Source organism: Schistosoma haematobium, chromosome 1 (genome assembly GCF_000699445.3).
Source record: "Schistosoma haematobium chromosome 1, whole genome shotgun sequence".
NCBI classification, from domain to species: domain Eukaryota; kingdom Metazoa; phylum Platyhelminthes; class Trematoda; order Strigeidida; family Schistosomatidae; genus Schistosoma; species Schistosoma haematobium.
Window position 1 is genome coordinate 34,168,716 of NC_067196.1, and position 23,223 is coordinate 34,191,938.

Consider the following 23,223-nt stretch of genomic DNA (forward strand, 5'->3'; position numbering starts at 1 on the left):
AAACCACTCTGGTGTAGCATGCCAACTCAAGCAATAAATACAACACATCGCTCCTGGTACCGTTCTCCGAAAACGACCTTCGTTGGCAACTCGACGATCAACGATCGCTTTCCTGTTCGCCAATTCTTCCGTCCTACAATCGCTCGTCAGCCGATCACTCCCACGATTCAAACCGCTATTTATCGAAAGTGTAAACCCTTTCTAGCGGGGGCTCCTGTAGTGACTCACATTTATCACGAGAACACGACTGGTTTAATAAAAACAATTATTATTATAACCAACTTTACCAGTGTTTGTTTTAATGTGCTTTTGTTTAACTGTGCTAATTATAGCCATTTTGTGCTTCCATTACCTTCCATCATTGTTCCGCGGTTTTTGGTACTGTTCGCACGTACTCCTGTCTTCTGCTTCCACTTGTACCATTCCTTGGCACGATCTCGGTATTCGTTCAATACCACGAGATCGCCAACGAAATAAATCTGGTTACGTTCGATCCTCGCCTTCTGATTTGTCTGGCACGTGTTTCTTGGTAGCGGTGTTCATAGTTAATCTCAACTCGACGCCACGCTACAATTGGTGATCCCAAAGTTTGAGACACGCGACAACCTCTAATCGTATCACAATTACTGTTGTCCGAAACTACTTTTTATTCTTTTACACTATTTAGACCACTGGAGTTACCGTTTTATGACATCTTTGTAATTTGTGTTACACATGTAACTTCGGTATACTTGCATTATTCGCTTGATTTATATTTTCATTCCTTGTGGTTGCCACATTTAATACTGTTTTATAAGACAACTACTTTCTCGTTTTTTTACGGTCCACTTAAGAGGCTGTCCTTTGATAATTACTTTTTTTGAAGCCCATCATGCCATCTTGTGATTCGCATGCTAACATCGTTTATTACTGGCCCTTAACATCAGTAGTTAGAGAACGAAAATGGAGTGTCTATTCAATGATTCTGTATAAGTGTGGCTTTTGTACTTTAGTCTGCGGCTGATTAGAATTTTTAGCACATGAATTTGATTACTTCTCATTATCGTGTAGATATTATAAGGAAGTCTGTGGTAGAACAGTTTATATACATCAAAATTCTGAAGCCTTCGAACAGAGTGTGGAAAGTTTTGAAATCTTGAGTATAATCAGGAAAGATGTTAAATATAATGAGGTTATGCCTAATTTCCTCACACGTGTCGGAAAGATTACTTACGACTTACTAAAAAGATTGGACTTACCAGATGGGCTTATTTATCTTCCTTAAGAATAAATATGAAACTTAATAACTTATTCAGACTCAGGTTATAGTTGTCTTCTTTACAGGCCTAACAGTCATTTATGAAATGCTGTTTGCTCACCAATCTGCTAGTAGTGCAGAATTTTCGGTGACCAGTTTTGAAGCTGTTTACTGTCATGAAACTGAGTAGTGATATGGCCAGAACAGAAGTTACTTTGGTGACAAGTAAAAGCAAACGTAGCTTTAGTTCCCAGACTGATTTTTTAATCCACCAGAACACCAAAAAATAAAGGGTAACTAAAGCGTTAACAAAGTTTCATTTGTTACGTTAAATGAAGCTACTTATGCGCTTTATTCATCAGGCCGTTGAAGATGAGGGTTATCCGACCACAAATCCTTAACATTCCGCACTGCATATCGTTTTTAAAAAAGACTGGGAATATGATACTATGATTAAGTTGACCTTGGTTTATAAATACTTTTCATCACTACTCAAGCTTTCCAGAATTCCACACAATTTTAACAAGGGTCGTTATTGATTACAAAAGTATTGCATGAGCATGACATAAATTTTCTGGTACTTTTTATTCCTGCCTCTATGACACACTGGCTGTTGCTCACAAATAGATTGCCGCTCATACACTCCTTTTCTAGCTTACCCATCTGCCACACTGACAGACCACAGATATAATTGCAAAATACATTTACACATCACATTTTGTTTCTTTACCGGGTTACTACGGGTAATATACCATACGCGGAACTGCTTAGTAATTATGTTTGTCATAGATCTATTGATCAAATCAAACGTTATGCATTTAAGAATAAGAGAAACGCCCAGTTTTCATCTGTGTATACATCTCTAACGTAAATGGTCCGTGTCGGAAAATTGGGGCCTACTTTAATTGGATCAACATGCCAACGTCGAAGTCACACCTCGCGGTTAGTACTAAACGTGAATTACAATTTCGTCGTACCCATATACTGTAGCTGTTTTTATAACCGTACAACACAAACGACGTTATCGGAGAAATATACTGGTAAGAGTAGGTACAAGGAACAGAGTGCGACCACTTCTGCATGAGCCAGTCCATGATGTGCAATTAACTGGTGCCTGTTGGTTTTCCCTGACCTTAACAACGATCGATGAATCGTTCGTCATCCAGTGACCCAAATGTAGTATGATTTTGCTAGGGCTTAGTGCCATTTCACTGGTCCAGCATGTTGATCTACATGTTCAAAGATGTGCAAGACAAGAAAAACTTGAAAACTTAGGAGACTGTAGAAATATATAAACTGGTTATATCAGGGCATTACAATTGAATTAGTGATGTTGACTTAACCTATGCGGACTCGTTCAGTAGTAGATATATATATATATATATATATATATATATATATATGTTACTCAAACTTTGGTAGCATTACACAAACCATCAGATTGGTTATATAAAACTTCTAATGGGACGTCAACGATTCATAGAGACAACGTTCCTTTCCCGCAACTATTCATGATTTTCAGAATGTTTTAGAATTTGTCATGAAACACGTCCTACAATCTTATTTAATATTGAACATACAGTGTTTCAATGCGTCTTATGTTTGACGGCACCTGTCTTCTCTTCGTTGTTTTGTTATCTACAAAAGTCTGGTAGTATGTTTTTTCTGAAGGTAATATCGTTGCTGGGACCAAAGTAGGAGTATTTTTGTCTGGAAACTTATTTTTGCATGTTTGAGATTATTTTGTTCAGTATTTTGCTGGTTGTAAGTGACAATGCCTTCGTGTTTTATTTCTTCTTCATTTTAAAGGGTTTTATTATTGTTGCTGTGATTCTACTTGTTATTTTCTTCCTTTCAGAAACAGCCTAAATGGCCTTTCAAATGAAACGACAAGATGGTTGAAATCGATAACGCTGATCATACCAAATTTGAGGTGGTTTCAGACCCTTCTGCTGTAAACATTCACGGAACAATCACAGGACCCCATTCGGACTTAGAAATGCGAAACAAAGTAGTATGCTGCCTCCGTGAGCTGATGCGTGTAGTTCAGTCATCTTATCATGAAGATGTCGTCGAACTAAATTTTATACAAAGTGGTTCTCTTCTTATTGAATTTTATGAATGGAGGCGAAAAAAAACACAAGAATTAATGCAAGCACTTTGCTCAGGTCATCTTGATCCAGAGGACCTTTCCTTGGTCAGTGATTACATGTCGGGTCATGTCAATAGTGATGCTATTTTCCCACCGAATGGGGCTTTTCCTCCTTGTTTGGGTTCCCAACCAGTCTCTTTGGATAATGACTCAGAGGATGACGAAGACGAAGTGAGTTATGTAGTTACACTATTCGTAAACTTTCTTTTCTTGTCTCCTATTTGTGTGTTCAGTGGCCGCAGTTATTCAGTTTAGTGATACACTAGTAGGAGTGTATGTTACTGTACCATATATTCCAATAAAAATGTTAGGACAAAAATATCGTCTTATTGTCAGTCATTAGCTCGTATTTATCTTCAGTGTCAAGACAGAGGAACGGACTATGGACTGTTGTTATTTTCAGGCACTATTAAACAACGTTTCGAATCTTTTCTCGTCAAAAGTGTGCATGTTTACATTGACAAGATTTTGGGTAGATCTTGGAACTTAAAACAGGTGTTCATATTGAAAATGCGCTTTGTTCTGTCTATTGGTTTGTTCAGGTTACCACCAGAATAATTCTACTCTTTTCAAATAACTCGTTATTATCATTTATTGTAAGTCAGTTTACCTTCACTGTTATTCCTCTTGTTTGTTTCTGTGGTTCAGTATTAGTTTTGGCTAATTGAAGCGACAGGTGCCTTGCACCAGTTCCTTTTCCGCTTGTGTATGATCATATTCGTGTACACTACCAATTAACTCATTCTAATGTCCCGCATTGTTATCATACCTTTGATAAATAATTTCACAGAAAATATTAAGTATAAGTTACAACCCATCTCATTAGTTTGGTATCGACCCTGACATTAAGCTATAAACCTCAACAGCCGTTGGAATCTCATAGTAGTCGGCTAACGTACCAAAATGAAGCAATGGTTTAATCCGATTTGACTAAATGAGGTGGTGAAGTTTTCTAAAGTAAAGGTTATTTTTACAGAAACAAAGAGCATGGCGATTTATTGAACTTGGTATACATTCCCGTGCTTAGTTAAAGGTTTAGAAGGGTACGGAATTAAATTAGTAGAAAAGTTGAACACTAGTTTTGATATGATCACGATGAAAGTTACATCATTATCTTACTAGATGAGTCGTATTGCCTAAATAGGGGTTCTCGAATTTTGAGAGCTTGCAACAGTTATTTGAGCTTGGTCGACATGATCGTAGGAATAAAGATCGTGAAAGATATTGGATACAACCACTTTTACTATAACTTTTAATAAATTCTCAGTCATATTTTTCACAGCGTAATATGATCTATCTGGTACTTATTGTCTTGCAGCGTCGGCTGGACGAGAATTCCCTACTGAAATATGCAGTAGATGAAGTAAGCATTCTTAAACGTGTCCTTGAACTCAAACGGGATGGCTTATGGTCAATCGACGATTCATCTTGTGGAACAACAGAAACTGGAAGTATCGATATCTCAACTAGTATTTCTTTAGTTCCACCTTCTGAGCCAACATGTCGTACTTACAGTGATTATATGTTTGCAGAAATTAATTGGTTAGCTGAAGATTTTAAGCGTGAACGTCAATGGAAACGAGTGTCCGCTAAGAAAGTATGTTTATTTTTATATGTTCACATATAGAGCTATTCTAAAGTTTCAGTGGGTTGTCATTCAATAGTATTATCTCGAATATCTTATTACTTCTTTTTACTTTTCAAGCTTGCCCTAACCGCCCTCAAATGTTGTCGGGACAAGAGTGAACGAGCGTTAAAAATAGAAAAGGAGGAGGTGGTCCGCATTCGGAAGATGTGTGCATTTATTGCTAGGATGGTCCGTGATTGGTGGCGTCAGATGGATAAGGTATGTGTTACTTACAAGTTTTTCCAAGATTGACTTAAATGCAAGGTATTTTTATTTCGTTGGGTTCTCATATTATTCTGCACCAATATTCATTCTTGCTCTTTTTAAGATGATAAAGGGGACTATGTGTATGATATGTTTTTCCTGTCAATGTTATCTAAAAGGAATCAAGACCTTAACAAAGCCTATTGGTCAATGAGAGTTATTCTTAGTACTATACATTTTTGTAGTGTCACCTTATCCGGGTTTTAACATCCCTATTCAGTTGGATAGTGCATTAATGCATTTTTGATAGTTTGTGGGTTCAAACTCTTGAAATAACGAATATAATGCCGCCATTTGTACAAAGCAACTCAAAGGCGATGAAAAATTGCATAATTTATTGCTACATCTCATTAAGTTAATATTCGACTAGTATTCTTCAACTCATTTTTACAAGTTTTTACTGAGTAAACACTCCGTTTGAAGTATTTTGGTTAGCGCTTTCCGCATATTTCTCGTTAGTGTTAATGCAGTGTTAAGTGAATAAAATTGTCTTTTGGAAGTATTATCTAAAACGAGATCTTTGTCGTTACTTTCAATTACGTGCAAGCTGTCCTATCTCTAGCAACCAGAACAGTATAACCCCCTATTTCATTCATCCCTGAGCCTTCTCATCAGGTGACTTAACTATTCCCGTGCTAACCAGTAATCCTACGTAATCTTATTTGTGTATCAAACGAGTTTTTAATAGTGACCGTCGGTTTCAAGAGCTATTTTTGCCTTTACACTTAGTCTTTATGATCTAGTGACGTGTAACCTAAAATATAATGCTTTTTCAAGTGTTGCTTCAAGTACCTCACTGTTTGTGACCTCGATACTTAATATTTTCAAACTTGTATTATATAGATTGTTCAAGCCAAACAACAAGTACGATTAACTGCTAAGCGTCAGCAAGCCATTAGTTCACATCTTGGTCAAGTACTTGAAACAACTGAGGAGTATACTCGTTGGTTGACTGAAGGAATAACCAGTTCTAAACCAAAGAAAACTACTGTTAGTAGTACTAAGTCATCTGGAGGCAACAATCAAAACGAAAATGTATCAGATAGTGGACAGCGTATTCTGAAATCTCCTGTAAGGGAACTCGACACCTCCGATGAAGAGTTCACTGTGAGTTACTTTTTGAAAACGCTTTGTCTCTCGTCTTCAGTTTTGATTTTAACGTTCTGACTACTGCTAATGTAAGCCTTATTTTGCGGTATATATACTGTTAGCTTTATGAATAAATCTTTAAAGGGGTTTAAATGTAATGTGGTATAGTTTCAGAAATAGTTATGAAGCAGAATGTTGTGCAGTCTACTTTTAACTGAGGTGAGTAGTGATTTTGCGTGAGATTACTCTAAATCTCAGCAATATTTAATGGTACATTGACAAAATGAAGTGTCATTTTTGGTGACTGTCTACTTTTCTTCGTATCACTACGCTTACTTTAAGGAACACTTTAACTGCTGAGTTTAATATCTTTATATTACCTGGTGGGAAGCTAGAACCCGCTTCGACTGAAGAATTAATTAGATAATATATTCAGTCCACCTCTAAATCCTATCTATATTAAACATCAGTAACTAAGGAATAATTAAAAATAAGTAAATGCTAAACGAGTTTTATAATCATTCTTACCGATGATAACTGCGTGTTTGAAAGTCTCCTAACGAAAATTTTGGAGGTCTATTTTCGGCATATTTTACGATTTTTGAAAAGCAACGTATTTTTGAATACTTCAGTGATATATTACCTGTGTAATTGGGTTTTTCATCTTTCTGAAAAAGTCCACATTATCGACTTTGTAACATGGTTAGGCATTAAAGCTTCTGTATGTGTACTACTGTATTGCCACATAACTCACCAACTATTTTGGGCATGGGTTACTGCATTGACTGTTTCAATTTCCCATCTTGGTTATAATAAGATTGTTTTTGTATTTTTGTGACATAATTACCCGATTTTTTTGCCCTTCGGCAAAAAAACAGCAATACCCAATATGTCCTACATCTTTTCGTATTAACGGAGATTTTTGAAACGTCTCAACTTGTTTATCTTGCAGGTAGATGAAGTAGCTTTGAATGAAGTTGATGATGAAGAAACTATAGAGCAGGAAGAAAAAATCGCCATAGAGGATCAACATGGTTCTGAGACGTCTACAGCTGTGGAGCTTGAACAATTAGCAGCTGATGCCGATTGTCCATTGGAAGATCTTTTGCCTCCCGGATATCTCGAATTCATCACATCAAATTCTCCAGTGGTTTCAGAAGTACAACATTCGTCAGCCAGTGAGGTTAGTGTTTCTCTCGAAGGAATGACTTTCAAACTTATTTATTTATTGGGTGAAGTCAAAATAGAAATATCTTCAAGACAGTACCTAGTTTTCTGGACTATATGTTTTTCTTCCACATGCTCGTATTTGCAATTGTTCGCCCATATTACAGACATGGATTGCTTTACAAAATCCACGAATAAACAGGTTTTATGATATTCTTTTATGCATCACATTGTTTAGCCCTATCAGTTGTGTAAATTTCTTATTCTTTTGCTATAAAATGAAACTAAGTTACAGTTGTTTTTCGCTTCGCCACTATTATTATTTTATTTTGTTCAGGTTAAATTACTAGAACACCCCAGTCTTATGTTTAAAACGGTATTCCGCCAATTGAAATCGGTCCATCAATTCAAAGGAAAAGTCGTTCACTGGATTTTTCGAACTAATTCGTTTTCTGTCCTCCTTTCTGGTTTATAAATGAGGATTACTATTTTCGGATGCATACTAACAATTTTTTACTTTGCTACTTCAACTGATGGTAGAAATTTATCTGATGAATCACTCATATTATTATTGATTTTCGCATTATCGGTTCAGTTTAATGGGTCTCGTGTGTATGTTTTATAATTTTGTATTATTATCCTTACATACAGGTTAAGGATTTTGGCGAACCATACAATAGGAAAAGGATAGAAGCTGATGCAGTTTGTCAGGTCATCACATGCTCTTCTGAAATCCCTAAAGAATGTCAGTATCCAGAGAAAAGTGAAGAAACTAAGTCTGAAGCTAATGTTTCTGTTTTTGAAAAGAAAGAGCTAGATGTGCCTAAATTGGAAGTAAGTCTATCAGTGAAAGAAACAATGATCAATTTCGCTAATAAGAACGAACCCAACCTCGAAATCGCCTCAAACACGTTTGATTTAAAATCAAACTCACAGTCTCTACTAACTAAAGAGATTGAAGATACTGATAATGAAGTGGAACTAGCGAACTCAAATGTAAACGAGTGTCCATCAGTAAAAAGGGGTTCTGAAATAATACTAAAAAAGGTTATGGACCATGACGTGAATGCTAGTGTAATGGGAGCTGAAAGTAATACTAATGTGGTTCTCCCTAACAATAAAGGCGGAGAAACACAAAAGTCATCCTGTCAAACATCTGCATGTGAACCAATTATTGAGGTAATTGTTTTAGGATTAAATGTGACTTTATGTCAGCTTTCCTTGTTAATTTCATTAACTAAAACCTATCATTCTACGTGTAAATCGTATTTATTTCAAGACTAAATATATTCTCCACTTATGATGTGTGTACACAGTTTCTAGTCGTGGTCTTCTGTTTTCAAAGTTAAGTGTCAGGTCTAAAACATTCTCGTACAACTATCATCTAATTAAGATACTTTCTTAAGCTTGTATTCATCAGTTCCACTGGCATTTATCTTTTTTTGTAACTGTTCGGATTAAGTTCATATTTACTAACCTTGTGCAGTTTAATAATTATCTCATTCTTCTATATATATCGTGATTTCTCTAAATTTGAATCATGAGGCGTCTCTTGAGTTAATTGGACTAATATGACGACTATTTCAGGACTCTTAAATGTCGTTAGACGCTGTTGTATCTTAGGTCGTTACTAACCTACAGTAATTGGTAACTACGGAACGATGGAAATTCTTCTAACAAGAAGGCGAACGAATGGGGACTTAAATAAACTGAGTGTGTCACACAACAACACTTCAGTGTTAATGCTTTACACGCTAATCTGAGATAAAGGCGGGATAGCTTTTTATTCCAAATAGAAGTCAGAAATTAAAACGGAACAATTCTGCTTATATAGAAACACCCAATGACTTTAGGACAACAATTAGCAAACTGAAAATGGCAACAGCCAACTAGATAACAAAAAGGTCGTTACGGAAATATGTATTAGAACGATGTAATCAAGGTTATCCCTTAAAAAAGAATTAATATGTAACAGCAAAAAACTAAGTAACCTAAACTCTCCCTACTAAAAGCATCTACTTTTGAAAGTAGCAGATGTTTTAGTTTGAAACGTATGTAAAGCACTAGATTTTTTGTGAGATGTAACCTCAGCATTGCTTAAATGGAGGACCCATCTATAACTAGATTTGTGCTATTTTCGTCCACAAACTTGATTTGCGTGATTACGTATATTATTTTCCTAAACAGTGAAGCCTCTATTTTATTACTTTTCTTACAGTCTACAACGAATGAAGGAAAGAACGCTTCCTCAGGAGTTGGTTTAGCTACAGTATCTTCCCCCTTTCTCCTCTCCGGTGGAAATCTTAGGGAATATCAATTAGTTGGCTTGTCTTGGCTGGTCGCCACTTATGACAAGCGTTTAAATGGAATCCTCGCTGACGAAATGGGTCTAGGTAAAACTATCCAAACGATTTCACTACTCGCCTATCTAGCTTGTGAGCGAGGAGTTTGGGGGCCTCATTTGATTGTTGTTCCAACTAGTGTTATTCTTAATTGGGAGGTGGAATTCAAACGCTGGTGTCCGTCTTTCAAGATCCTGACTTATTTCGGTAACATGAAAGAAAGGAAATGTAAAAGGAAGGTCAGTTTATGATTGCAGACATACAGTTTGCTCGTTAAACAACTTTGATAACCTCAGAAATATTCAAAGTTTATAATTTGCTTTTAGGGTTGGACGAAAACAAATGCTTTTCATGTATGTATAACATCATACAGATTAGCTATTCAAGATGCAATCGCTTTTAAACGTAAAAAGTGGAAATATCTCATTTTAGACGAGGTAATTGATTCAAATTTTGTGTAAAGTGTTAGCTTCTTTCTCTTAATCGTTTTACACTATGAAATCATGAAAATCAAAACTTTTAGTGTGAGTACTTATCAAACGATTTTATAAGTATTTGTTGCAGCAGCAAAGTTTTACAGCTGCATATGATCGTACACTTCATACTAATAGATTATTAGTTCAGTCATCTTACGGTTATTCTATTTATCAGTACTTCAAAAATTAGGTCTATTTCTGATTGCATGATGTTATGAAAAATCAGTCAAGTGACATGTAGCTAGTTGTCAACACAGCCATACATTTTATGGATTTCTAAAATATGTTCTGGTTGGTTTTCCGATTTGGAGTTGGAAAGGTAATAAATCTTTCTCATCTAATTCAGTTACTCCTATTGCTTAGTATTCTTCGGATCCTTAACCCCAACCATTCCCTAAAATCAGAACACGGCTTGGCCAGGTACGTAGTCATATTTTAAATAAATTAATTTGAGTGGTAGTGAATCACAATAAAAAAACTTTATATTCACAATTTTATACAAGAAGGTTCTGGAGTCTTCTCCAAGTATGGTGCTAGCACTAATTAGCTGAGAAATGGCTAATCAGCGTGCTCTAACACAGTCTTGCACGGAACATTCTGAGCAGAAGTCACCTATCTGTTACCAGTGCTCGTTAGGACCCGTTTTTGGTCATACGGAGTTAACGTCAAACAGTATTTGCTTAATTTTATGATTACGATTAGCTGTTCTAAAGCAGAAAATTAGAATCATAACTAGTATCTCAGAGTGCCATACTTCAAACTTTTCATCATTAGATTTTACTTGTTGCCCGTAGTATTTTGATTAACTTTCTTAGTAATGTCAAACTATGTATTTGGTAAGGACGGTATTTTTAAGACTCTGGCGGCTGTTTGTGTATAATGAATAATCTACTTCCGACAACTATTCACATCGTATACCATTTCAGTACTGTGTGCTGATGGTCTGTATGCATTTATTCCCTAACATTTATCCAGGCGGATATCCTTTGTCTACCAAAGTTTTCTCTGTTATTCACTTTACAGGTGTTCTTTTTTAACTAGGTTCATAGGTTTGCATTTGATTACTCATTCACAATTTGTTCGTGGTATTTTATTCAGGCTCAAAACATAAAAAATTTCAAATCTCAACGTTGGCAAACTCTGCTTACTTTCAATAGTCAGCGGCGTTTACTCCTTACTGGTACACCATTACAAAATTCCTTAATGGAACTCTGGTCCTTGATGCATTTCTTAATGCCAAATATATTTCAATCCCATCGAGATTTTCAAGAATGGTTTGCCTCACCCATTACAGGTAAGCCATTGTATTACTGCTATATATGTGTTTGATATCCTCTTAATGAACACCATTATAGTGCGAAAGAATATACCTACTGAACAAACATAATTTTACTAAATTTCTGTTGAATGTTTAATTTCTTTCATTTTCTGCATACGACAATTTATAGACATGATCATGTTGATGGAAAATGAATATTGAATGTTTAAGTGTTATATATATTTTTTAAAAAGATGTGATTTATAAACTGGTTTTATTAAATGTTCACAAATGATATTAATAATCTGAGGCAAAGTTTGTAATCAGGGGTGATAGCATTTTAGAGTACATCATTGCTATCAAAGTGTGCACTGTATTAGGCATCAGTCTTATATGTTTACTTATTTATTTATCTAAACATAAACATTGGTACAAGAAGGCACCAAATAGGCACGTGCCACACAAATCATTTGATTTAAGGTTTGGGATACTTCTGTGGTGCCCAAAGTGAAATAGGTGGTTTTCTTAGGGAGCCACACCCGAAGCCGTCGACCTAGAGGTTTGATTCACAAGACAGTGGAGCAACGTCAGGAGATACAGTCCTATGGTAGCCGGTGACCAATAATTGGTTCATACGCCATTTGTTCCTTTAAGATACTGGGGCCCATGTACACCTTTGGTTTGGGATCAGGGTTTTCCAACTCCCTAGGTGGACTCTCCGTGCTCACTATCCCGGTTAAAGTGCCGGACATTCGTTTTTCGTCCTCTCAATTTCGTGAAGGACACCCCCGCCACGAGAAGGCAGTGAGTAGGACTTCCCTGGCAGCGGCTGTATACGCGTGGTCATGGAAGAGAATTTCGAAAGGGGGAGCTGACTCTCCACGCTCTCGGCATTTGCGGATAGATGACTAATAAGTACGTTGAGAAAGTGGCATAGCTACAATGTAGTGAGCGTTTTGGAATGATATAGTATAGAACTGGTATTTTCTTTGTAGGAGATTTTAGGTGTCATGTTTGTGAATGAATTGTATGATGAAGAAGGCGATTCCAGTCCCATCATAGGTTACCTGTAATGATCTTCAACCAGAAAGAAAATAAAAGCAGAAAACATGGAACAACAGCAAAAAGTTGATAGGTTTATCGCCATAGATGTGCTTGAGTGTTTCGTAACGTACATATTTAGATAGATTTTATTTAAAATAATCAGTGTATATATCCTGAAAATAACAAAGTATAGTGTGGTTCGAGATTAATGACGTATAACATGAAGAACTCACAATATAAGTTTTAAAAAATGTAAAAGCAAAAAATATCAACATGAATGTATGTTCGATAAGTGTGCTTATTAGCAACAGTATTCATACATTTAAAACGGGTATAATTTCACTAGTGGAGTGGGATAAAAGACACTATGAGAAGCAAGGAAATAACTGATGTCTTACATGCAGTAATATCTTTCCTGTTCATGCCTTATAATAAACCATATAACTAATCTTGTGAATCGTTCAATAATCCGTCTCAACCTTCGCTTGTTGTCTACATAGGTTTGTTTTTTTGTTTCATATAGGGATGATTGAAGGGAATACTGACCATAATGAATTACTGGTTCAGAGACTACATAAAGTTCTTCGTCCTTTTTTGTTACGGCGTCTCAAAGCGGATGTTGAGCGTCAACTTCCAAAGAAGTACGAGCATGTTATCATGTGTAGATTATCAAGAAGACAACGGTTTTTATATGATGATTTTATGTCACTTGGAAGGTAATCTGTTTTATAAATTGCTTTTTCAGTCTCTCGATCGTATCTTTTAAACATGTAATTAGGTTGTGGGCATTGAGTTTTAAAATAATCTTATCTTTATTACATTTCTCTATTTCTGTAATGTATTCGATGTTGATGGGTGTTTGATCCATATTTACAGATAACCGTTTGATTAAATCTGAATTTAAGTGTATTTGTTACGATAAATATTTCAAGATGTAGTTACTTATGTTAGCTTCGTACTTAATAAGGCCATTGTTATTTTCTCAACTTCGGAACTTCTTGGATTAGTGGTAGTAACACAGGGATTACTAAACTACTTCTACACAAAATATTGTCTTTTAGTCTCTTCGCGTGTCAGAATTCACCAATGGTATGCTTTATTAAGATTTGCTTTTTCTTTATTATTGAATACTCATCATATTGTCTGTTCCGCTTTGAAATAAATTGAGGCTAAATATTTTTTATGAATGTAATAGTGCCTTCCTTTTCATAAGCTCTACACAATTTTTATTGACATATTACGAGGTATCTAAACCACTGCGAACGTCGTGAAATTCAGATTCAGATTTCAGATTTGTGTAGTAAGGACAGAAGGCCTACGGCCTATGTTATTCCTTTTCTAGTATGCTTCTGTGAGTGTCCAGTCTTCTCTTGAAAGAGTCAATTGAAGGTGCAGATACCACTGCTTCAGACAGCAGGTTCCAAGTATTGATGACTCGGTGTGAAAACCTGTATGCCACGGGTATTTTGTTCGTTCTTGGCTTTTCTACTCGCCTGCTATGTCCTCTGAGGTGTCCCGATCTAGTGGGAAGGAAGAGAGAGAATAAGTTAGGTCCGAAATCATTTCTTAGTATTCTGTACATCAATATTAGATCTCCCCTTAGTCTGCGATAGGACAGAGTAAAGAGGTTCAGTTTTTCAAGCCGCTCTTTATATGATAAACCCCGGAGTTCCGGAATTGCACGCGTAACTGCCCTCTGTACCTTTTCTAGTATGTCTGAGTCACCTTTTAAACAGGGGCTTGCAGCCTGAACACAGTTCTCTAACTTAGTTCTCACTAAGGATGTGTATAATGTGGTGAACATGGTAGTATCAAGCTTAGTGAATGTCCTTTTTAAAGCCCAGAGGGTTCGAAACCCTTTAACTGCGACCTCCCGGCAATGGGCCGTCGTCTTAAGATCATTGCTCACTGTCACCCCTAGGTCCTTATGAGACCGGACTACTGGTAATGACACATCCCCTATGTTGTACGTATTAACCTTTGAATCCCCAAGTGCATGTAGACACACTTTTCCGAGTTGATAGGCATTAGCCACTCTTTAGACCAGTTTATCATATTATTTAAGTCCGCCTGAAGAGTAAATACGTCTTTGTCTCCAGTTATAACTCGCCAAATTTTTACATCGTCAGCGTATAATAACATTGGAGACTGTACTATACTTGTAAGATCATTAACGTACATTATAAAAAGTAAAGGACCTAGGACGGAACCTTGGGGTACTCCACTAAGTACTGGTCTCCAGATGGAGCACTTGGAATTTATTCTTACTTTTTGCCTACGACCTACTAGGGAATCCTTAATCCATTTTAAAAGAGGTCCGGCAATACCAAGGTTTGCCAACTTCAATAGCAGTCTATTAGTTGGCACCTTGTCAAAAGCCTTACTGAAGTCTATGTAGACAACATCCACTGAGTTTCCATTGTCTAGCGCATTAATCCAGAGCTCCCTAGCTATAAGGAGGTTCGTTGTACAGGATTGACCCTTTCTAAAACCATGTTGTGCCATGTTCAGCAAGTTATTGGTTTCCATAAATGCCGTTATGGTCCGTTTGATTATCCTTCCCAGTATTTTAATTACAACACTGGTGAGGCTTACGGGTCTGTAATTTGATGGAACTTGTCGTAGACCAGTTTTATGTATGGGAGTGACGATTGCGTCCTTCCAGTCCATAGGTAACACACCTTGGTCAAGTGACATTTTGAATATCACAGTCAGTGGGGCTGCGATATATTCGGCAATATGTCTCAAGATTTTAGGGTGTAGTTCATCTGGTCCTGTTGACTTCTCCATGTTTAGGGTGCTAAGAGCCTTAAGCACATCGTTTTGGTCGAAGTCCACGGTGAGCAGCTGGTTTGTTGACTCTGTAATTGGGTCTGGTTCTTTCTCTAGAGGAGGTTCCTGAGTGAAAACTGCCCCAAAATAGTCAGCCATAGCCTCTACTTTTTCCTGATCTTCCTCTATCATTTCAGATTCACTTCCTACTTTAATTAGGTTGGGAATCCAGTGATGAATCCTTGTTCTGTAGTTTATGTACGAGAATATCCTCTTGGGCTGCTTGAGTGCAGATTCTGCCAGCTGCATTTCATATTTTCTTTGCGCTTCCCGAATTTTAGTTATACACTCGTTTCTTATCGATCTGTAGTGTTCCATCGTACCTGCTGTGCCAAGGCGGATGGCAACATCCCAGCATTTCTTCTTTTGTCTTGGTAAGCGTCGAATATCTCGCCCTAACCAGGGATGTCCGTGCTTCTTTTTCTTTGGGACAGTCCAGGGTATATATGGTTGAGTTACCCGATTGTATAACTGCCTGAATAGAGTCCATGCCTCTTGTACTGATGCCTTTGAGTCAATTTCCCAGTTCTCAGCCGATGCTGCGGAGTTAATTGCCTGCATATCTGCCTTCCATATGTTAGGACGGGCCGGCGCAATTGTTTGAGAAGCAATTTCAGCCATGAATTTGAATAAGATGACTGCATGGTCACTTCTCCCAAGTGGTGGGAGAAAAGCCATTTGACCAACGTCATCACCGTGTGTGAAGACTAAATATAGTATAGAAGGAGAGTTTTTTAAGTCGTATCTTGTGGGATCTCTAATGTGTTGGAATAATGCTAGTTCAATCGAGGTTTCTAACAGTTTGGAGTCGAACGACGATATAGATTACTCTACTTCTAAGTTAACCCAGTTTATATATGGTGCATTAAAGTCGCCTACTACAAGGCTTTTACCGTTGTTACACCAGGACTTAAGTTTACTGAGGAGAAAATCATCTGCCACACATTCTGGACTGCGATAAACTACAACTACTTCAATATCTTGCCTTCGGCATTTCAACTTACATCTCACCAGTTCACATGTCCCTGAAACATGTGCTACTGTCTCAGCTAATCTTATGGTTAGGGTACTTTTCGTGTACAGGATAACCCCGCCTCCCCTTCGGTTTAATCTATCAGCCCTACTGGTTATGAAACCAGTCAATTGGATTTCACTATCTAATACTTCTGACGTTAACCAAGTTTCCGAGACAGCGATAACGTCCGGTTTTTCTTTGTCCACCACTGACTTCAGCTCCGCCATTTTATTTAGTAGGCTGCGAGCATTTGTGTAGCACACTTTTAAGTCTGTGGAGAGCTTTCCCTTGCCACCCAGAGTGGCTTGGGGATCGTTTTGCTCCGAACTTTTACAATCTGAAAACCCTTAAGAACGGGTTTCTTTCACCGTTTCGGCGACGCTCGTTTATTTCCGCTTCTGCAGCTCTTCTCTTAACACGATCAGCTAGGCTGAGGTCCTCACGGACATATATTCCGGATCCAATCAGTTTACGTGAATTACTTAGAACCAGGTTCCTTTCTTCCACCGTGTTGAATGTAACCTTTAGGAGGCGGTTTTTCTGAGGACTTTCGGAATCCACCTTTTTCCTATTCTATAAAGCTTACAAATACTAACTCCTGAAACTGTATCTGGGAGTAGTTTACTTAATGATGTCTTAATATGATTGAGATCATGTTCAAATCTTGCCTTTGGTTCAGTGTCTGAAGATTCTCTTATCTTATGAAAAATGACTGATCTCTCAGAGAGATCTGTCTTTTCACGCGATGAGGATTTTTCTTCTGATAAAGTCCCTTCCAATGTCTTGCTGACCAGCTGCGTTTTGCCTACAGCCTTTTTCTTCTTATTTTACTTTTCTTCTTACCGAAGTCCATTTGTCACCACTCAGAACAGCCACACCTGGACTATGTGGAACGGTGACAGTTTTATCCGGATCTTCTATTTCGACTAGAGGTGTATGACTGCCGATGTCAATATCAAGCGACACCTCATTCCTCGTTAATGTCAACGGAGATTTCCCGTTCCCGACAACCGCAGTCAGGTGTTTAATGGGTCCAGTAGCAGCACTTACTACACTGACACACTCTTCATCGTCAGTGCTCCTGTTATCAGTGCTTCCGCCATCGTTTTTCTTGCAGGCCAAAGCCAATAGGCCCATAGCCTCCTGTATTAGTACCTTTTTATCCGTACAGCAGAACACACAAAGCCAATGCGAGTTAGGCTTCGAGCATCTTTTGTAAGCCGTCGGACTTAGTCGTGTACACGTTTTGTGATACCACTTTTTACAGTCGTCACACTGCATTCCCTCCTCAACGGAGAACAAACAATTTGGTTGCCCACATTTGTGAGTCTTACCAACCATTGTAATTCGATTTAAAAGGTTTAAAAACAAAAAATGATAACAATGTGAACACAAGTGTTAGTCAAGGACTAAAAACAGGTACCCAGGACAAAATGTAGCAAAAAATTTCAAACTTTAACCAAAGAACTATTAGTTAAAGTAGACCAAGAATGCTTTTTAGTGCAATAAGTATCAAAAGCAAGTATAATCACAACAAGTACAAAAATCACTGCCCTTTTTGAAATTAGCGCCGATGTGTTCAAAAACACTTCATGGTGCGGCTTTGAAATAGCAAGAAAAAAGTTAACTCTTAGTTAATTATCTATTTGTATAACTTTTTTAAATTGTGTTTTTTATTCACTTGAGGTTTAAAACCTTTTCGTTGCTTATTCTATAGCACTCAGGAAACCTTAAAATCTGGCCAGTTCCTATCAGTCATGAACATACTTATGCAGCTACGAAAGGTTTGCAATCATCCAAATCTGTTTGAAACTAGACCAATCATTTCTCCGTTTCGGGTAGCCGAATCATATTTAACATATTCTCTTCCAAGATTGCTGGTATCTATGAGTCACCCCTTCTTAGTATTTGCCCCGAGCTCGAATGGTAGTCGAAGTGTTTTCGGATCAGCTTCAGCATTTTCTGATCCTGATTTAGATTGGTTGGATACCGCTGGATTGGTTGCTCGTCTCTTGGGACAAACGATGAATTTAGTCGAAATGGCTCGGGATTTACCAGGCTTTGTCGCAAGACGATGTCATCAATTGTGTGCGCGAGAAAACTTGATTACCATTATTGACTCTAGTGACGTAATCGATGATGGTGAGTCGTATGTGTTGTTTGATGCTTTTTATTCCTTAATGTATAACTTATGCAAGATTAGTGCTCGTTTGGAAATTAATGGGCATTTTATTTGCAAATTATTTGTCACCTTGATTTTTATATCAAATCATCCACAATGATCTAAAATCACGAGGTATCGGATGTTTTCGCCATTATTTTTACTGTTGATGTGAGAAAATACGTTATTTTGGGTCTGCATGGTTTGTTTCAAGAGACTATAGTAGGATTTAAACTTTGAGTAAAGCTAACTAGGCTTAAAAATTCTGACTTCGAAATGGTAACTTCCGTAGAAGACTTTTAAAATCATTCTATATTTGTTTGATGATTCTATTTTAGTATGATCTTGTCACATTGGTATGTGAGTACTTAGTTAACCAACCAATCTCACAGATTTGTACCATAGTTTCTTTGCACATAGTACTATTTGTAGTCCAAAGATTGTGTGGCACAGCGTAGTAAATCAGTATTCTCGTGGTTTAATATTTTCCATTATGCTTGTATTTTCTAATACCAACCACTGGAACGTACCTCGATATTGATTGCTTACTATCATCCACAAGTCTTCCACGTTTTGGCTTCATTTTAGGAGAGGTGGCTTAGTAGTTAAGACGTTCGACTTTCCGATACGAATTTCATAGTTCAAACTCCATCCCACTTCAGTTAGGACGACACGGCAGTATCACTAGACCTTACACTTGGAGTGGAGCTCGTACCCATGTACCTAGTGAACAAGTTAATCTAATTTATTTCTAGTACTTTAGTTATTGTATCAACAAAGCTATCTTCTCCAAACTAGTGTCTATATTAATTTTTCAGCAGTTACTGAAATAATGATGAACTTATAACATGATCATTGGTCACTATTCGACTTTCTCATTCTGTGAAGGCAAAATCATTTCGAATATTGTGTAATCAAAGACCATAGATAATAGAGGCTATATACTGTTTCTCGCCATTTCATTATTCTTTGTGCATTAATATCCTGATGTATACAGACTTACAAACCTGAAAGAACTAGTGGTTTCATGTTCTATTGCAACCCTTCTTATTATGGTATTGAAACGTTTCATTCATTCCTAAGTATTCTGTCTACAGATACAATGTAAAAGTAAAATGGTTTTCGTACACATCATACCTCTTAGAAATAATCTCATGTAGACAAGTGGATTTCATACGTATTCTTAATCTGTAGAATTAGCATTCCTTGCATAATTTAATTCATAGCAGTAATGTAAGTTATATGCAGGCGACTAGTTCATCAGTGTCAGCTTGCATCAGCACCTGAATTAATGAAGGGGTGGGAAGTAGTGGAGCCTATCTACCACTTTCCCTATATAGAGAGTCTCATCAGTCCTGATCGTCTAGTGTCTTACGAAATCTCATCATAATTTCTGAAAGCTCGATTGGCTTTTGCCAACTTACGTCACTTGTGGCGTTGGAGAGATATCCAAGTTTACTGCTCACTAGTTCATTCCGTCCTATTTTTTGGGTGTGAAACATGGCCTTTAAGGATAAGGAGTATTTATAGGTTATACGAAGCATTGTTCGTATATTTTGAAACCACCGAATAGGTAGTGCTTGGGTTAGGGATAGAGTATTCGGTAAAGATAGAAAATCGATGTATGAGGTAGTAAATCCTCATTAATTGAGGTAGTTGGGACATGTAGAATGTATGCCCAACTATTGCCTACCTACATTGCATCAGTCCATGAGATCATTGACAGTTGAACTTAGCCATTGTAAAAGGTGTAAACTACCTGGTTGGGGTTCGTGTGATTATCGTAATTAATGGTTAGAGAATTTGAATGACATTGCTTAAAATCATTTGGAGCGATGAAGACCCATACAATTTTTATCTCCCCTTGGATTGTAATTTTCTGAACTCATAATTTCCTCCATTTATTTATATGTTCTTGAATCGTATATTCGATACCTAATCTTTTCTATTTCCACTGGTAGTGTTATTACGTCTACTATTCTGAGATTGAGCCCGAAGATTTTATCTCCCTGTGCGAGTGGGGTATGACAATTCGGACCGATGTACTTATGTTTCAAGTTATACTTTGCGTTAGACTAACTGATTGACCAGTTCATCGTCGTTATGTGTTTGTTTATAAATCATATAAAATGAGTTTAAGGAAATCGCTACACGAGATTTCCATACAGTATCAAAAATCTTAGTATATATTGACACTGAAAGTTTGTCATTTTTCTCTTTTTAAATTGAAGATTGTTACAGTTACTATCTGATAAACAGCACCTAACTATAATACGAAATTGTAATCTATATAATTTAGTTAGTCTCCTCTCTAGTGGTATCATAAAATCGCCTCCCTACTTTAAAGAATAACGTTCTCGTCGACTGAATTTTCAGGCACTGATCTCTTACCAAGAGGTCCACTTGCCGATTTAGAATACGCAGATGACATAGCCATGTTTGGTGAAGACGCTGATAAAATGCAGTCTTTTGATAGAACTGAGCAACAATGCCAGAATGTTTGGGGTGGGCTTCTCCCCTTCTAAATGCAAGTTGTTGCTTCAGGAATAATCTACGTCAACACCCGAATCAAGGATAGGGAGTGAAGTAGTCGAACGCGTCGACAACTTCACTTATCTTGGAAGTCTAATCAGCCCAAATTGGTTGGTGTCTGACGAAATCTGTGCACGAATTCAAGAAGCTCGTTTGGCTTTTGCCAACTCACCTCATCTATGGCGAAGGCGAGATATCTGTCTATCAATTAAGGGACGGGTATACTGCTCAGCAGTTCGTTCTGTTCTACTTTAAGACTGTGGCCATTAAGAGTAGAAGGTGCTGGTAAGCTACTAGTATTTGACCACAGGTGCCTTAGAAATATTGCTGGCATCTGCTGGGATCACTGAGTAAGTATTAGTGAGGTTAGACGTGTAGGGTATTAGAGAATGATGGTAAATCAGTTGATGAGGCTGTAAATCTTCGTCAACTGAGATGGTTGGGCCACGTGTTACGTATGCCTGAACACCAATCACCACGGCGCGCAATGCTGAATAGTGTTGGAGACGTATGGAAATTAGGGGCGGCCGAACCGATGCATATATCTGCCTAGTCCTACTATGTAGCTGACTAACTGTCTTTACAGAATGTTTATAGTGATCCTGAAACCAGTACTTTGAAACCGTGAAACGTTCACTTATTAATATTACTGTTATAAACAATGAATGTCATGGCATTGGCCATTAGTTTTGGCTTAGATTTGATGTGTGTCCCTTGCATTCGAAATATATTTCATAGATAATTCAAATTTCTTTATTCTTTCGAGGTAAATCTTACATTAAAGTGCTGCTTTAAAACATATCGAATTTCCATCTGAATCTTTAACATACATATAATATCTCGCTGCTCCTAATGTTAATATGTGTTGTTTATCTTGTAGTCACTTCTCAGAGAATACAGTTTAACGAACTGAAGAAATCCCGAAAATCTCAAGGAGAGTATCTGAACAGATCCCCTTTATTTGACTCAAAGTGTTTTGTGTATTGTAAGTATCCGTTGCCGTTGTATTAAATCACCATTGAGTGAATAGTAATATTTGCTTCATAATTTTTTCGGCCATATCACTTTTACCAAGCTTTCATATGGCTACTCATCAGTTGCAAGTAATCCGTTACTCTTAACTGACACCTTTATAGTTTATCAGACCTCGTGGAATTAGTTGAGCTCATTCAATACCATTTTGATTCGAAAATACTAATTACTTTCTTCTAAACCGATGGGCGTTGGCGATGGTATCTTTAGGTGCTAGATTACCATATATTTTATGTAAACCTTTGTGTTTGCTTTTGTTTCTTTATTTTTGAAACATATCTTTTATCCTAACTATTTTTGTTCCCAATTCCTCCAAGTTATGTTTATATCATAGAGTATACTACGTTGTGTAACCTACTATCGATTTGTCAAATTTTAGTAATGCTCATGGCGCTTTAGTAGGCTAAATGCTTATGAATCAACGACCCCAACTCTTTGAATCTGGATATTTTGCAAACCTGTGCAATGGCACTGTTGGGATATACATAACACTTGCATTAATTAAATCATCTGGATATCTCCACTTACCAACTTGTTTTATATATCACTGTATTCCCCCTTGTTACTCTCATTTATGTTTTCATATCTCTGGTTCATTAAAATTACACATAACCTCTGCCTTTTTTTGTTATATTTGTGGTCTTTTGTTATTAGCTGCTTTAAACTTTTACAAATGACTGAGACATTGATAGATTTTATTTATATTACCTAACTTTTGGTAATTGTGAATAGTGCTTGTGTTAATTCTATTGTCTGACTTGACTTCGTCAGATCTGAGTATCTTCCGGCCTTATTGTACTTCCAGTTCATTTCTTAGTAGGGACGTTGTTGTATATTGTTCATGTTATACCTGTATTTACAGCATTTTCGTTTTGGTTATCAATAAAACAATTGTTTCCACTTTCGAAAAATGCTAACACGGGAATATTTCTGATATGCCGACTTTATCAACTACGATGACAACATAACTATTATTTGCAAAACAGATTAGCACT

The 23,223-nt window shown here is 37.0% G+C and overlaps 1 protein-coding gene across 1 annotated transcript in view; it reads left to right on the forward strand.

Moving 5' to 3' along the window:
• Window positions 1–2,851: 2,851 nt before the first annotated feature.
• Window positions 2,852–23,223, forward strand: part of MS3_00008226 (uncharacterized protein) — a 42,025-nt gene continuing 21,653 nt past the window's right edge. The window contains exons 1-13 of the mRNA XM_051216580.1: window positions 2,852–2,908; window positions 3,096–3,560; window positions 4,708–4,986; window positions 5,095–5,235; window positions 6,124–6,387; window positions 7,322–7,552; window positions 8,188–8,715; window positions 9,755–10,117; window positions 10,205–10,315; window positions 11,453–11,648; window positions 13,180–13,372; window positions 18,221–18,645; window positions 22,077–22,181. Coding sequence (XP_051073806.1) covers window positions 3,132–3,560; window positions 4,708–4,986; window positions 5,095–5,235; window positions 6,124–6,387; window positions 7,322–7,552; window positions 8,188–8,715; window positions 9,755–10,117; window positions 10,205–10,315; window positions 11,453–11,648; window positions 13,180–13,372; window positions 18,221–18,645; window positions 22,077–22,181 — 3,265 coding nt within the window. The 5' untranslated portion in view covers window positions 2,852–2,908; window positions 3,096–3,131. The remainder of the gene's footprint in view (window positions 2,909–3,095; window positions 3,561–4,707; window positions 4,987–5,094; window positions 5,236–6,123; window positions 6,388–7,321; window positions 7,553–8,187; window positions 8,716–9,754; window positions 10,118–10,204; window positions 10,316–11,452; window positions 11,649–13,179; window positions 13,373–18,220; window positions 18,646–22,076; window positions 22,182–23,223) is intronic.